The following is a 17726-nucleotide window of genomic DNA, read 5'->3' as shown; positions in this document are numbered from 1 at the left end:
TACTGGAAGAGAAAGTAAAACTTTCTCCAAAACGTAGTGATTCTTCATATGAGTAGACTGTATTGTTCAACTGCTGAGGGCAAGAGAAGGCATATACAGTATAGTAACATTGTAGATTATTCTAGGTAGGGCAGCTTTCAATGTGCAAGAAACATATTTAAACATTTGTGTAAGTTATTGGGCGAAAAGTTTAGACAGAGATGATACATGGCCTTTGATAAGAAAAAAAGGAGTGGAGGGATCCTTTTTTGAGGGATGGAAAAGACTGGCAGGTTGTTGGAGAGTGGAGTACCCTCAACTAAAGGTAAACTCCTTAAAAATAGTGTCAAGGATTAAGCAGAATAACACGGGAAAACTTTCTCTGTCACACAATTACACTAAGTAGGCCAGGTTACAAGACAAAACATAATGAGAAATGGAACTACTAGGTATAGTAGACCCTTCTTGTGCACTTAATCCATAATCACAACCCATGAGATAATAAGATATGATAAGATAATCCATAATCACAACCCATGAGATAAATAAGGTTGTGCAAGATGTCCAATGTATCTCTTCCACTACTGAAGCTTCCCAAGAGCATAGTTTGGGATTTAGGAAAAAAACAAAACTCTTTCTTAGTTAACTCAGACAAAAGGGTAGAGGGCTAGGCAAACAGGACTTGCTCAGTGTCACACAGCCAGTAAGTATCTGAGGCCACATTTAAATCCAGATGCCTGGCATGCACTGAGCCACCTAGCTACTGTTTTGGGAGTTTTTATTTATTTTTTTTAACATTATTTAATTTGGTCATTTTCAAACATTATTCATTAGAAACAAAGGTCATTTTCTTTTTCTCACTTCCCTGTGGGAGTTTAAGATTTTCACTGATGTTTTGCAACCATTCTGAACTTTTAAAAAGTGATAATTCTAATATTCATGATAAACATTACTTTAAAATTTTTTTAAAGAAAATCTGGGTGGGGGTAAAAAACAATTGTACATCATAAAGCAGTAAGAAGATAAGACTTTTTAATATTTAGGGCTGTAAAGTATTTTTAGTAGCCTGCTTTGAACAATAACTTCAGAATTTAACATTAGCCCAGTTAAGTTTAAATCTTTATTTTTTTGTAAAAGGTATTTTATACAGTCTTTACCATGTTGATGTCATGTATGCACAAAGTATGCTTGTAAATTTTTTTCCAAAAGTTGCTTTATCAACATTTTCAGGAAGTTGGTGTGATTTAAGTAAACTTTTAATCTTTAATACACTCACAAAATGATATCCCTTGGGAAGGTAATACAACCTTTGTACTGAGCAGTCACATCCTTTTATATAGTTCTATTATGAAAAAAGGAAGGTTAACTTAAAATTATTTGTCTTCACAAAGAGTGAATGGAAAAATTACTTATATCACATATGGTAATTACCATTATAAGTGGTAGAGAAAGAAAACTGTTTTTTGCCAGAAAAAAAAATGGACAAGGGGTATAAAGTGTTGAGCTGAACAAAATATTTGAGGGTTGATATTGTAAAAATATGCTCATATTTAAATCAGCCCGTTTTAATAAAAACAAAGCATCTTTCCACAAGTCTGTTTCTGAACAACATGCATTTACCACTTTCAAAAATACATCTAACAATTGCATTTCATTTTTACATTAGTACAACAGTTTTTTTTTCTAATAAACCCAAACAACTTAGTAAGGAAAACCAATTGATCTAGAATCTTCTTGTTTTACAATCCACCTCTTTAAATAAAAGATTCTCTTGGCCAGGCCAAGTGTTTTCCTGCACTTTGTTTAGTTAGGTTGAAATGTTGCTATTCCTAACCCAGGTTTAAGCAGCAGAAAAAAGTGCAACAATACCCACACAACTTCTTATTATGGTGAATTTCTTTTCCATCCTATTTCTTGGAAAAAAAATTATTTTATATAGATAAGCTACTGTGTTTTTTTTCAAAGGAGGTACTTTCCAATTTGAAACATTAAAGCATTAGCCACTTCATTTCACTGAATCTTATATTAACAATATTCTGCCTCCAAAGCTTAAGGAAAATAAAAATCTTAATTCTATTTTGATAATGTATAAGCCAACTGAGAATAGGTCACTGATTTTGCTATCTAATGTAAAAAACATTCAAGGATGATAATAGTAATTTGCATTTTTCTTTTGAATGAGTAGTTCAATTAGGCTCAATTAAAGAAACTGGCTGAATAATATTTTATGTCCCCAAAGCAGGGAAGAACTGCCAAAAGAAGCATAGCAGAGGAACCAGCTCCTTTTGTTTTAGTTCTGCTCAAATAAGCAACTTTCAAGAGTAATTATAAAAATAAAGAGGTGAACTGAAGGGGGAAGACTTTCCAGGGTTAAAGTACTGCTTATAACCTAAGAAGGGCCTTGGGACTATACTTCTACTCTAATATCTGGCTGTATTCACACTGCCCTGCTCAAAAATTTAAAATGGCTCTTTCCTTACATTTTAAAGATTGGACCAAACACTGGAGAAAACCCCTAAATTGTGGATAACATACAACACTAGAAAAAGCATCTGAAGCATGAGAAGGTAGAGAAGGCTTTAATTCGAGTGTTGGATGATTATATCTTAGTTTCAGCCTTAAACTTTGGTATCTGAAACCTAATGAAGAATTTAAGACTTGGGTTGAAATAGTGGATCAACAGTTCTACCTATAGTCTCTCAGTCCCTACATAGAATTCCATTTACCTCAATAAGAACTATGTACAAGGACCATAGGATCAAATCTAGACTGTTATCCAAATAACCTAAACATCAAGAAAACTGCATAAGAAATAGTCATGAACAAAATGGAACAAATAAAGAGTAGTGGAATTTCTAGAAGTATTCCACAGACTAGTATACCTCCAGTTTTTTCAAGTAAACATTAAAAAAAGAGGTCAGGCAATTTCATGACTCAAGACAATATAACACTGAGGATAATTGAGCCTTGAGAAAGTAAAAGAGCTGCTTATCAATCTAAATCATTAAAAAAAATCTTTGTTTCCCAGAGCTATTTTTATTTTTGTCTATGACCAAATGTAATTATGTTTCACAGGTGCTTCATCTTTACATTTTACTATAAACATGAAATCTATAGACCTATTTGATCTGCTACACCACTATTTTGAAAATACTAGTGAATATTCTTATAGAAGTCTAAAACTGCAAGGCCATTTGAAATTTAAATTCCATGAAGAAATCAAACTGCTGTGCAGGAAATGTCAATATACATTTGGAGCCATATGTTAATATTTCCGAAAGAAAAACATTTGTTTTGATGTCATTCTTAAAAGTTAAAGGGACCATTTTGTCAAAGGCCATGCATAGATAATTTACTAGATGTATATGGGTACTATCTTTCACAGTAAAGTTTTTTTTTACTATTACCTGGGATAAAGTGCCAAGGCATCTGTGAAGTCTGATACTTCTTGGAATTTCTTATTCCCTTCCTTACTAAAGAGGAAGCCATTTCTGAATACTACATGTAAAGGCCAATTTGTGTGTTGGGTTATGTTTTAAAATATTCTTCCTTGCTTTTTCATTTTGATAATAAAAACATCTCTGCAAGCAACTTCATTTCTGGATAGCAAGAAGTACAAATGAGATGAAATCAATTCTTTTAGCTCCTAGAAAACAAAGCAGCATGCAAAATGCATTATGGCATTACTATTCCAGCATAAGTTTTGTTAAAATAAGGTTAATTATAAATGAAGTAAAATTTTAAGAGGATCTTTCATTAGGCACATAACTATTCAACTGCCATCTTTCTTGCAACATGGCAGTGTTAAGGTGTCATTCTCTTGAGTATTAAGAAATCAAGAGTAATGAAGCAATTTAAGAAAAACTTGTAACCATATGGAATTTTTTTTAACACTTCAAATTTGTGAAAACTGTAAAGTAAACTGTCTAAAAATTTACCACATGCTTGAAATCTGTACTGGATGTCAGGTTTTTTTCCCTTTTGTGTTAATATAAGGTTTTAATTTTGTTTTGTGTTATATGATTTGAAAATTCATATTCTAGCCAGGATTTTTATTTTTTTGATGGGATGGTTTGGTTTACTGAGTAAGACTTTAATATTAAAATGCAATACTAAATTTAAGGAAACCTTGATCATGAGTTCACTGTCATATATTACTGAACAGTAAACTATCAAAGTTATGCTAATAAAGCACCACACTCTATACATAACTTTAATAATTTAACAAAATGTTGGTGGTTTCTCTTACTAATATTACATGTAAAAGTCCTAAAATATCACATGAACTAAGGAATTTTTATTTTGCAAAAGTATCAAATGAGGAAACTGAATTAAAAAACCATATCACTCTACCTCCACCAGAACATCACTTTATTGTTTATCTGTCATCAACAATGTAAAACTCTACTAGATATTCTATCCTGGTTTTTAAAAAAGGTAAAAGATTACATTGGATTGGCTACTCTTTTATGAAAGAAACTACAGCAATCACGGTAGAATGAGGTTTGTGGGAAAATTTTGAATGACAGCCCTCCCACCCCAAATCCCTCCCGTCCCATACGTACACTACTACAATAGCAGAGGGAAGTGTACATTAAATCAAATGCCTGTTAGATTAATTACTTTTAAATGCACAGTGACAATTTGGGAAACTGTACATGATAGAATCACAGAAATGACTTTTAAATAACCAGAATTACATTTTGTATGTGATCATTCAACCTTTAAGTAATCCTTGAATTTTCAATGTTTTCAGTGCTTTTGGAGATATTTTCATTTTTCAAAAAAAGATTCTAGGTCAACAGCATTGAGACTGAAGTACGTGAAATACAAGGATTGAAATAAAAGTTTATTTGAAATATGGCTAATCTACTAGACTAGGCAAAGGAGGAAAAAGGAGAATGGGCAGGGGGTAAACGAGGAGGGGGGAGGGTAGGGAAAAGAGGAGCAGGGAAAGGTAGAGGAAAGGGGAAACCCAGACTTTTTCTTCATTTCAGAAGTTCTTCCATTGCAGTGTATCTGTTACACAGCTCTCTGCTTTCAGTCCATTTCTGAAGTTCATATTGCGTAGCCTTTTTTTTTCTTTCTTTTTTTAAACTTACTGGTCAACCCAACCAGTATTGCTGCCACACAACAAGTGTAACACAAGAATCTGAATGCATCAAATCTTCCTTTGCTGTGATTTCTTCATGGCCCCAGTTTTCTGTTTCTCTTTGAACGGGCTTTGGTATTTCCTGGATTGTACACACAGGGTCAGGTGGAATGGAGTTCCAAATCACTCTGCGCTCTGTAGCATTCGGATTTCTTTCTGCAGCTAACCTCCTGACACGTTTGCAGCTGTTCCGTAGCAGAAAGACAATCGTGGTGTTCAGGCGATGAACTTTCACCCTTGACCCTGGGGTTGCAGACCATTGTGTTTAGCGTATCCCTGAGTGCAGCTATCCTGCAGGATTCACTTCCTAGTGCACCGAGATTTCCTAGGTTTCCTCAGATTAAGCCCCAGTATGCATCACCACCGACTGTGGTGTGGCTATGGATGCCTGAGGCCGAGTTGATTCTGGTGGATGTCTGACCTCACTTAACCAGACTGATCTGTGGTCTTCCCGTTCATACCCAGGCTGTCCAACCTTCATACAGCTGAGCCAAGTTATCTAGATTAGTTGCTTCCTTAATCACATAGTCAACCTGTAAACAAGCAAAGTAGTAATATTTAAAACCAGAAATAAATAGGAAAACTGATTTAGGAAGAGAGATGAAAAGATGATTGTGATTCCCAAATTAGATAGCTGGGTGGCTCAGTGGATTGAGAGCTAGGCCTAGAGAAGGGAGGTCCTAGGCTCAAATCTAGCCTCAGATACTTCCTAGCTATGTGACCCTGGGCAAGTCACTTAGCCCCCATTGCCTACTTCTTACCACTCTTCTGCCTTGGAACCAATACACAGTATTGATTCTAAGACAGAAGGTAAAGGTTAAAAAAAAAAACAAAAAAAAATACCAAGCTGTTTCTATGTACAGACAAATTCACTATGATGTCAGAAGAGTTTTAATAAAGATAAATTGGAGGAATATAAGTATGCCCTATGACTATTTACAAATTGTAATCTGAATTTCTAGTGGGACTAGGTGTCAAGTAAAATGGATATACCACTTCAAAGCATCAACCAAGTCCACTATACCACTATAGGTCTTCAAGAAAGTCCTCTTCTAAATGGAGGGTGGGTGAGAGAGAAAGGGCTGGGGTGGGAGAAAGACATCATAAGTTACTAACACCTAAGTACTGAGTAGTATAGCTAAGAAAGTAGGAAGATCAGGAAAACAGGGAAAGGTATTCAAAAGAGATGCACCAAAGAAATATTTTTGTCTTTTTTATTACTCCTTAACTGGGCAGCTCAAAATCATAATAATTTAGAAAACTTCCTGGTCAACAGCTTTTTAGACCTTTGATATTAGTTTTGTGACTTCAACAGGTACTCAATAAATACTTCTAGGATTTGACATCCTAATTGTATTTTTCTAACAATATAATAATTTTCAGTTCCACATTTTTCCTTATTTTAAAAGTCACCTGTTCAGCAACAGACATCCTTCTATTAGGATCAACATCTCGGCCCTCTAACTTGGCTTTGACTCTCTTCCACACACTCACTGCATATGAGTTTCTTTCTTGCACAGCTAAAAAAGAAATGAAATCACAAATGGTCAAACCACCAATTTTAATATGTAGAGATTTAAAATACACCAAAAGGGAACTAACTTTATTTTAACTAATTACCTTTTCCAGTTTTAGGATCTCTGACTGCCTTTTTAGGACTACAAGCAATACTCTTGCCTGTTCCTGGGACTGTGCTTGGTGGAGTATCTGCGGATGTGGCAAGATTTTTCTGAATTGCCTTCCTTGCATTCTGTGACATAACTTCAGGCTGAGTCTTCTGGCCAGTGTTGCTTCGAACTGCTATAAACATGAGAGTTGATATAATTATTTAAATGGAATGAAGAAATATTTCCAAGGGACATAAATTGAAATTTAGCCTCAAACTCCTTCAGCCTCTCCCTATCATTAATACAATTTCATTCTAAATTTAAAAAAGTGTATTTAACATTAATTATTTTCATATTTACTTGATTAATCTGAAGTTGGTTTAGCTGCCTGATTTGGAAGGATTCCTTTCCTACAAAGGTTTTCTGAATAGGAGTTTCACATATTATGCTACACAAACTTAACACATTTCTATCTAGAAAACTTATACACACAAATTCTTCATTTTATTTCATCCCTTCCCAATCAGAAAGGAATACCTGCAGCAAAGGTTGGCTGATAGGTAGCAGATGATGTTGGACTTGAACATTCATTTGTTGCATCTGTGACTAGGGGTGATGCAAAACTCACTAGATTATTGTAGATGCTGAAAGACATAAAATTTATTTTTAAAGTAAAAGTTGAAAACATGGAAAATGCCATAATTATTCACAAGATATTTTGACATAATAAAATGGCTTAATTTTATTTTATAGGGGATCAGAGAAATAACATAAGGTTTGCTTATATTTTTACTTTGGTCAGCAACTGAGAAACTATTCTTACCTCTGACTTTGTGTTTTCAGCTCCTTCAAGGTGGGAGTTATTTCTTGCAGCATTTCAACATGCTCTTGACTGCGCACCTGACCCATAGCTTGAACTAATGTAAACAGTACTGTCTGAATGTTGTCTTGCCATGACTTATATTCCCCTAAGAACTGCCTGACACTGTTCTCATAAGGAACATCATCACCATCTGCCAGTGCAGCTTCTTCATCCTAGGATTTAAAACATTAAGAAAAAAAGTTTTATTTTGCTAAAAAACTTCATCTAAAGAAGTAACCTTTATAATCCATGAGGTGGTTTGAAATATAAAATAAAGCCGAGAACAAAAAATTTACTTAAAAATGCAATAAAAAATGCAGTAACTTAGTGACAAACACATTCAAGGGCAGCTAGGCTGCACAGGGAATAAAAGTGCTAGATCTGGGAATAAGGAAGACTTACCTTTACCTTTGTTCAACAACAAATGCCATTCAATTTCCACTGACAATCTAACATCTTTTTTAATATCCTAAATGACATTCATTTTTGAGTCCCATATTTTTTCTCTCTCCAGCCCCTCTCCCAGCCTTGGAGAAGACAAACAATATGATATCCATTAAATATATGAAGTCATGCAAAACATATTTTCACATTGGGCATGTTGCCATACTCCCTGCCCCCCAAAAAGGCAAGAAAAAAATGAAATGGAACCCCCTCCAACTTTAATCTGCACTAAAGAGTTCATTCAGTTCTCTTTCTGAATAAGGATAATATCCTAAATGAAAGAATACATGTCTTGTAAATAAATGTTACCCAAATGTTTCTCATTCATTAGCTATGTGACCAAGGTTAATAAATGGAGAAGTCACAACTTCTCTGGAATTTGATCTCATCTTACTAGAGCAAGGGTCAGAAAGTTATAACCCTCAGGCCAAGTCTGGGCCCAAATCCAAAAAAGCTGTATTTAAAAAATGTGAAAAACAATTTCAGTTCATTGGCCATACAAAAACAAATAGGCTACATTTGTCCCATTGAGTCCTTAGGGTTAGGTATCTTGTTTATCCTTGTTTCTTATCCTGGAAGTACTCAATAAATAGCTGTTGAAGAGTTAAACTAAAAAGTTTTCCAACCCTATGAATCTGTTCTATGGTACTTAGTTCCTTAGTATTAGCATTCCTCTTTGCCTCTTTAAAAAAGAGGGAAAGAAAATCTTAAGCCCTAAAGTCTTTAAAAATATAGAAAATTGGGGCAGCTGGGTGGCTCAGTGGATTGAGAGTCAGGCCTAGAGATGGGAGGTCATAGGTTCAAATCTGGCCTCAGACAGTTCCCAGCTGTATGACCCTGGGTGAGTTATCAACCCCCATTGCCTAACCAATACACAGTATTGACTCCAAGTAGGAAGGTAAGGGTTTTAGAAAGAAAGAAAGAAAGAAAGAAAGAAAGAAAGAAAGAAAGAAAGAAAGAAAGAAAGAAAGAAAGAAAGAAAGAAAGAAAGAAAGAAAGAAAGAAAGAAAGAAAGAAAGAAAGAAAGAAAGAAAGAAAGAAAGAAAGAAAGAAAGAAAGAGAGAGAAAGAGAGAGAGAGAAAGAGAGAGAGAAAGAAAGAAAGAAAGATCATACCTTACTCTGTATACTTAAACCTTATTTAAAATATAGAATAGGTTTTATTTAAAAACCAAAAAACCATAAGTATCATTGGTCTTTAATCTTACCTTGGCCATTGCTTTTAATAGATGTTTGACATCTCCCAGTTGTCTGTTGTGACCAGTGAGAACTGTCTTAATGTTATCAACCAAGTTCTGAATTGTTTCACAGACAGTTTCTACCTGTTGTTCTTTCTCAGTTTGAACCACTCTTTGAGTAGACATGTCCTGACTCAGTTGTTTGTGTGCTGACAGAAGCCACTCAGAGCTGCCAATAGCATGTTCAAGATTGGTACCCTTAAAAAAATGATTTTAAGAACCCATATTATTGAAATAAAAATGTCTTTAATCATCACAATTAAACACAACTTTAAAATTAAGCATTAGGTGACCCACTAAAAGAAAGCTTAAATTTTAACACTACCTAGTCCTTACTGTCAAACTTTGTAATGTTCAAATTTACCACTTAAGTGTTTTAAATATGTATATAATCAAATGTCTATGTAAACATACACACATATGTATATAAAAATGTAAAGGAATACATAATTCATAACAGATCTATTTGGAAATAGCAAAACTTGCGGCTCCAATGATTAGTTAGTTAACTTGGGAATATTGCTTAAGAGTTCAGTTTTTCTTTCTTAAAATTTAAGACTTACCACTCTTTGTAGTAAACGAAGCTCTAACTCAGAGACTGAACTGTTAAACTGTGATGCAAATGAACACATTTGCTGACAGCGTTTGATAAGTTCAAATAATGAAGCATCAAGATTTAAGGCTTCTGCAGTTCTAGTTCGTAAACTTTCAAAATGAATAATATTACTGCAGAGGAAAGTTACCTATGAAGCAAAAATAAAAGACAAAAGTCTGAATTAGCTTGTAAAAAGTTAGAATCTCAATTATACCTTTTAAAAAGATTTCAAGGAGAAAAACCATAGAAATATTTATCTGGAGGACTCATATCACTAGATAATCTAGAAGCTATTTGAGAGAAATGATTCTAGTCAATAACCACCAGCTCATTTCCAATTTCTTTTACATCTTATCAAAAGGAAAATTTAGAATTGGAGATCATTTGAAATGAGGTCAAGTTAAATGCACTTTTACATTTAATAGGTTTCTGTAAATTTTTTGTTAATGGCAAAAAAGTTTTTGAAATGTAAGGTCATCCATCTAGACCAAATCCCTTCTTATGAGCAAACTGAGGACCAGAGACATAAAGCACTTTGCGCTTCAAGGTGATGTGAAATCGAATCCTCTATACCAGCTAGGTCAGTTCATGATAATTCCCTACCTGACAAAATTGGACTTTAATGAGTTTATAATTACACTTTGTCTTCTGTTTGAATGCATGTTATAAAGAATATCAGGAGGCACATTGAGATAAGAGGAGGACCTGACTGTTGCGATCTGAAACTGTATTATATAAAGTCACCATCATCAAAATTACCTGGATTTTTTTTTTTATGACTTAGGGTTTTGATACTCAAAAATGAGTAATATGGAAATATGTTTTGAGTGATAATAATAATCCAGTGGAATTGCTTATCAACTGGGGTGTGTGTGTGTGCACACAACATAAATCATTTAACTTTGGGAAACTTATGTGTAAATTTATTATTGGAATAAAATAAAGATAAAAATTATATATATTTTTATAAGAATAATAATCCATAAGCATTAAGCCTCTGCTACACACCAGGCACTGTGCATTAAGTTTTCAAATACAATGGATGAAACAGTTCCTACCATAAAGGAGTTTACATTTTAATGGGAAAGATAAATATAAACTCTTTCTGTGTGTGTATATTCATACATATATATGTGTAAATAAAATAGGTACTATATGCATAGATACTGTACCTTATCTGAAATGATATTAAATATTATGTAGAAAAAATCTTAAGAATTCTATATACTAATGGACACAAAGGCTTGTACAAAAATATTCATAGCTGCGCTCTTTGTGGTGGCCCAAAACTGGAAAATGAGGGGATGCCCATCAATTGGGGAATGGCTGAACAAACTGTGGTATATGTTGGTGATGGAGTACTATTGTGCTAAAAGGAATAATAAAGTGGAGAAGTTCCATGGAGACTGGAACAACCTCCAGGAAGTGATGCAGAGCGAGAGGAGCAGAACTAGGAGAACATTGTACACAGAGACTAATACACTGTGGTATAATCGAATGTAATGGACTTCTCCATTAGTGGCGGTGTAATGTCCCTGAACAACTTGCAGGGATCCAGGAGAAAAAAACACCATTCATAAGCAAAGGATAAACTATGGGAGTGGAAACACCGAGAAAAAGCAACTGCCTGAATACAGAGGTTGAGGGGACATGACAGAGGATAGACTCTAAATGAACACTCTAATGCAAATACTATCAACAAAGCAATGGGTTCAAATCAAGAAAACATCTAATGCCCAGTGGACTTAAGCGTCGGCTATGGGGGGTGGGGGGGGGGGGGGAGGAAAAGAAAATGATCTATGTCTTTAACGAATAATGCTTGGAAATGATCAAATAAAATATATTAAAAAAAAAGAATTCTATATACTTATATACTTCTGGGAGTTGGAGGTAGGGAGATTGAGTTCTTTCTAGAAGCTTGAGAAGAACCTAGAAAGCTTCAGAAGACTTGTCAGTTTCTGATAGGAGTGTGGCTCCACCAGTGAGAAGCATGATTCAATCTGAGCTGAATAAAAAAGATCCCCCTTTCCAACCTCCTTCTTTGGAGAGATTACCTCATAAGAAGTGAAGAGTAAGCAAGGTAATATAATGATAGTTATTTAAGAAAAGAAAAAATGAGTTCTCAGAAGATCAGACGAAGACCTATGTACCCATCTCATATTCCCTTGGTTTCTGCCTCTGTCCTCATTGGTCAAGATCAAAGTCCCTGATTTGACAAGAGTTGATAAGGAGGGCAGAGGATTCATTCTCTTTATTCTCTTGACTACCTTTATAATTTTTTCATTATCTTCCCAAGTCTCTGGGTTCTGCAGTCACTTTGAGCACAGCTTTCTTCCAGGAAATGAATACCAGACTTTTCTTGTTGGCTGGAATGAATCAGTGTTTTCTGCTCTGCGTCAGCCTTACTGCTACTCTCGCAATACTAAAGTTCTTTCAGAAGCATGAGAGACTTAATTTGCCCATGGGAACAAATAATTTGTTCAGATAGATAAATTAGGGCACTCTCCATTCTCTATCTGAGTCATGATACCATCTGTGTGTGGTAGAAATTGGGAGGACTTTGGAAATTTCAAAGTTGACCCTCTTTTACCACTTATTAAACAATATATGACTATGCATGTCAATCATTTAAAATATAAGACTTTATTGAGAGAGATTGGCGGGGGTGGGGAATCAGGAGAAGCGGGCATTGGCTCAGGTTGAAGACCCAAATTACCTGATATTGAATAAAAAAGGAGAGAAAAAGAGAAGAGGAAGGAGAGGAGGGAGAGAAGAGAACAATGGGAGAACACAGATTCTAGAAGTTAAACACAAACTATATGTAACAAGAGCACAATTTCATGCACCATTCTTTTACTATATTTGTATGTGGAAATGTTCCATTTTATTTGGTATTAAAGTTCAGAATAAAATTTTAAAATAAAACATTTAAAAACTAAAACTTAACAAGCATCTAAAAAACCTATAGTAAATAAAAACCAGGGAAAAGAATTTATTCCATACATATATTGCTGAGATACTAGATTGGCTATGATAGACAATAAGTTTAAAATGACTCAAATACCAAAAAAGTTAGAAAAAACTAAAAATTTATCTCACCTACGGAAAGAAGATACATTTCTGTCTATCGAGCAAATTCAAGAAAATGACAGTAGATAGTTTTAATTACATAAAATAAAAATTTCTGTACAGTCTTAACCACTTTAGGAAAAAGAACAATCTGGGGGAAAATACAGGCCAAAAAATAAATGTGAAACTGATTTAAATGGTGCATCTAGTTCCTAAAAGATGACTAAACAAACCATCTAAAAAATGTTCAAAGTAACTAATAAAGAAATACAAATTAAAAAAATTCTGACATGCTACCTTCACAAATACATAAATGACAAAAATCAATGATGGTAAGGATTTCAGAAAAAAAAAGAACATCCATGTTTGAAGTTAATTTTTACATAATAATTTGGCAAGACATTGCAAAAACTATTTTTTAAAAAAAATCATACTGTTTCATGCAGTAATTCTGCAACTGGAAATAGACCTTAGGTTTATAGAGGAGAAAAAAAGTTCGCTGATGAATGATATTTATAGCAGTTTAAACAAAATATCCAACAATTGGAGAATGGGCAAACTGTGGCATATCAATGTAAGTCTATTAATGAAATTAAGATTGTCAAATATAAGTACTTAGTACAATGCTTGGCACAAAGCAAGTGCTTAAATGCTTGGTGACTGACATTATCATTACAGAATGAGACAAATGACTATTAGAGAGAAAGAATAAACATTCCCAAATTGCAAAAGTTTGCATTTATCTGTTAAAAGAATTAATTAAAATTGTACCTACCTCTAATAAGAAACTTTTCTTCACTTCTAAGGAGGGGAATGGTTCTAATCTACTAACTTGTTAGTGGATGGGGACTATGTTTCATTATATTTGCTTGTGTATACTTTCTTAGAGCAAGGGTTCTGAGCCTTTTTTGTATGTTAAGGAACATTTTTTCAGGAGGCTGATGCTTACAAACATCCTTTCAGAATAAGGTTTTGTTGACTACATTCACAACTGAAGGAAAAGCTGTATTTCAGCTATAGGTTAGTATAAAGATGTGACTTTCTCCCCCTAACCAAGATCATAGGCCCTAGATTAAGAACCTCTATTTTAAGATTACCATTTTATGTTCTTTGTATTATAAGAGGACAGTCTAACAGTTCTCATTTAGTCCCCCATTAGTAGGGGTCTGAAAAGATTATAGTAGTTTTAGTTTAAAGACCTGCCTTAACTCTTTTTTTTTTAAAACCCTTACCTTCCGTCTTGGAGTCAATACTGTGTATTGGCTTCAAGGAAGAAGAGTGGTAAGGGCTAGGCAATGGGGGTCAAGTGACTTGCCCACCTAGGACCTCCCATCTCTAGGCCTGGTTCTCAATCCACTGAGCTACCCAGCTGCCCCCCCACCCCCCATTCCTTAACTCTTAAATGTTTACTGACTTCACTTTTAGATGACTGGGAGAGATGGGTACTTGATAAGGGATGGATCAGGACAGGATAATGATCCAAAAAGGTTTGTGTTCCATATCAAATTTAGAGCTCTTCAAACATCATATCAGAATGCAAATAAAATGCAATTCAACATACCTGACTTGCTCTTTGGCTTTCTTTAAGGACAAGATTCCTTCTTTCAGCAATTGTTGCTTCAAAATCTTGTAAGACTGGAGCCAGTGCAGGATTGGCCCCACCCGCCCATTTTAAACGCTGTTCAATACTTGCTTCAAGTGTTGCCAGTTTTTCCTGGGGGTGGGAAAAGTAGCTTCTTTTTTAATGCCAATAAAAACTATGTAATTCCAAGTTAGGATAATACAAAGTCCAGAATAGTAGTCTTAACCAGCCTGTGAACTCTCAAATATGCTCTCAAAAATATTTGTGAAAACTGTGTCAATATAATAAGTTCTTTGTATTCCTATATAAATTATGTGTTTAAAATCACTGTGTTGAGGAGTCCATTGACAGTCAGATCGCCAAAGAGGTCCATGGCAAAGTCTAGATAAAGAGTCTCTGGCCTTTTAAGAAAGCAGTATGAAATAGTGACAAGCAAAGATAACTCATAACTTATGTATTAAGTAGAGTTCTGAGTTTACTTGGGCAAGAGAAAGCAGAATACTAACATAAATAGATATAAACAGAAGAATTAGGAATCTGATAGAGTAATGAGTGGTAGATTAGAGGAGGAAAAGAGAAGAATCAGAAAAATCAGAAAACTCTTATTTTATATATATATATATATATATATATATATATATATATATATATATATAGTCTAAGTAAATGGTAATAAGGACCTAAAGTAGAGTAGTGGCAATGGGAAAAAATGCGAGAGATAGTACAAAAGAAAAATAAAAAGGATTTGATGATTAAGACATGTGAAATGAGGGAGAGAAGGAATAAAAGATAATCTCCTGAAGTTGTAAACATGCAAAGATAGAAGAAAGATGGTATTACTGACAGAAACAGTGAAGGAATCAGTATGACAGCATCAGCTCAGAAATAGTATTTTATTCACTCCTAAATTATGGAATTAAAATTCCCATTTTAAAATATTGATTTAACCACTCTGTTTCCTATCTATAAACTGAGTGCTCAAACCTCATGTATAACTTAAAATAAATCACATAAAACATGTTAGGAATTCAAAGAAAAGTTCATTAAAAACATTTTTATCTACCTCTGAAAAATGCAATGTACACAAAATCAGGTCATGAATATTCCATTAAAGATATCAATATACAAAATTCCTCAAGGATATGAAAAAAAAAAACCCCACTGGTTTTCTCCTGTGCTCAAAATTTACACATTAAGACAGTTAAACAATGCAATAGAAAATAGAACTATCTGTTACATTTACTTGGTAAATAGGATAGACTTGCTGATATGCTTCAACAAAGAGCACCTACTCATTTAATCATACGTGGGTGAAATTATTTTGTTTAGATGCCAGGAGTCATCAAAGACCACGCTGTTTGACACAGTCCACGTGGAAACCGGGGACTGCAAAGCAGCCCTCTGGAAGGATGGAAACACCTACTGAAACCCCCCTAAGTGACTTTCATTATTAATACCCCCATATTATTGGAATTGCTATGATTATTATTCTTACTTAGCCCCATGAAAAATAAATGAGAACAACATTGCAGGGTTAATATAGATGTCCCACTCTGTCCCCCCAGGTTATTACCAGGAGAGCCCACTTACAAAATTAAACCTAAGGATTCTTATATACCCACTTAGATAGGACCCTCTTTTCTAGGCATAAAAATTTCTGGCAAATCTATGCTCTTCCCTAACCTATATCTGGGTCATGTTGATTCTACCCTCTGACCCTGCACTTAGCAACAATGCTTTGTTGACTATCTCCCTAGGCTTCCTGTCTGTTGTTAGGTTCCATGGAAACATGTATGTTGAGAATGAAACTGTGCCAAGTAGATGTGTGATATGAAGGTATAAAATAAAGCCAGGCCTTAGCCAAGGTAGAGCAGTTTATCCTGTGAAACCTGTGCTACGGGTTGAATGCGAAAGCTGTGTCTCATCCATCATTTCGTCGACACTGCCCCACCTCCAAGACCCCATCCCCTGTGGGTGGCTGGCCCACCTCCACAGCATTTAGATACACTGAAGATATACCTGCACTGCTGCAATTGAAGTTTCAATCTGACTCAGCGTATGAAGTTTCTTTTTCATGCTGGTTAAAATAGCAGAACGAGGTGGAGGTGTAACTGACATGGCCTGTGGTCTACTAATAAGAAGATCTTCATGCTGCCACTATTTCAGGAAAGAAAAATAAAATTAACTGGTTTACTTTAAACAAAGTAGCATAAGTATGAATTATATGTTGAGAGAAATGATTGACTATATCTCAGGTACACAAATCCCTAAAGAAGTAACTGAGAACAAGACAGCATTCATTGCTTACTACAGGCTTACTTACATACATACTTACATACAGGCTTACTAGTTGACAAAACTCATAATATAGCACTCATAATGCCTTGATGGCCAAACTAAACTTCAAAACAAGTAAGCCAAAAGTGAACACTGAAAATGTATACAATTAGGACTTAATAAAGTAGATTATGACAAGATTCCTAATCCTTTCTTTTGAACAGATGGTTTAAATTTGGTACCACTTATTTTTGAGAAAATCAGCCCAAATTACCCAGAGACAGTACAAAATAACAAATTGTTCTAATGTACTCTTTATGTGAATCTTTAAAATCTAATATATTTACCTGAAACATGGCAATGTGCAGTTGTACTCTCTGGAGGCTTGTCTTACAAGATGAAATACTGGTTTCTAGTCTTCGAACCAAGTCATGTTTCTTCCAAGCAGTGTCATATGAACTGGCTAGTACTGTTGCCCTGTTCATGACCAGTTGGGAAAACTTCCCAATTTGGATGTTATGTTCCACTGCCTTCTTACACAAATCATCAACTGAAACTTTACTTTCAGCCCCAAAGTCCTTTGCTTCCACTTGAGCAATTATATCTACGCCTAAAGCACTGATGAAACTACAAAGGGTAAGCCCTAAGGCCTGATTTGGGAGTCCAATTAATAGCTGTCTCACAAAGTCAGCTGTAAATGCCTTTATGGGTTTTGCCATTTGATCTTCACTAAAACAAGAATTTCTAAAAAGTGTTTTTACATTGACAATCTGTACAGGTCCATTTACAGTATTCTGGTCTTCAAGTGAACTTGACCCTAAAAAAGAAAAATATTGCACAGAATTTAAAAAAGTAGGATGTTAATGATCAACAGTGGCTGACATAAGTTAATAAATAAGATGACTGGTCATATGAAATAATTA

General features: G+C 34.6%; 1 protein-coding gene across 6 annotated transcripts in view; it reads right to left on the bottom strand.

The window, feature by feature from the left end:
• Positions 1–1081: 1081 nt before the first annotated feature.
• Positions 1082–17726, bottom strand: part of SMG1 (SMG1 nonsense mediated mRNA decay associated PI3K related kinase) — a 112529-nt gene continuing 95884 nt past the window's right edge. For 4 of the 6 annotated variants that reach the window (XM_056806584.1, XM_056806581.1, XM_001366185.4 and 1 more), the window contains 10 exons: positions 17151–17620; positions 16546–16683; positions 14506–14658; positions 9844–10023; positions 9251–9478; positions 7562–7773; positions 7276–7382; positions 6752–6931; positions 6545–6651; positions 1082–5664 (listed from right to left, as the gene is read on the bottom strand). In XM_056806584.1, coding sequence (XP_056662562.1) covers positions 5587–5664; positions 6545–6651; positions 6752–6931; positions 7276–7382; positions 7562–7773; positions 9251–9478; positions 9844–10023; positions 14506–14658; positions 16546–16683; positions 17151–17620 — 1853 coding nt within the window. In that variant the 3' untranslated portion in view covers positions 1082–5586. The remainder of the gene's footprint in view (positions 5665–6544; positions 6652–6751; positions 6932–7275; positions 7383–7561; positions 7774–9250; positions 9479–9843; positions 10024–14505; positions 14659–16545; positions 16684–17150; positions 17621–17726) is intronic. The other 2 variants (XM_056806582.1, XM_056806583.1) reach the window with 1 other exon arrangement.

This window comes from Monodelphis domestica, chromosome 7 (genome assembly GCF_027887165.1).
Source record: "Monodelphis domestica isolate mMonDom1 chromosome 7, mMonDom1.pri, whole genome shotgun sequence".
Taxonomy (NCBI): Eukaryota; Metazoa; Chordata; class Mammalia; order Didelphimorphia; family Didelphidae; genus Monodelphis; species Monodelphis domestica.
The sequence above is the reverse complement of the archived record's forward strand: the minus strand, read 5'-3'. Positions and strand labels throughout refer to the sequence as shown.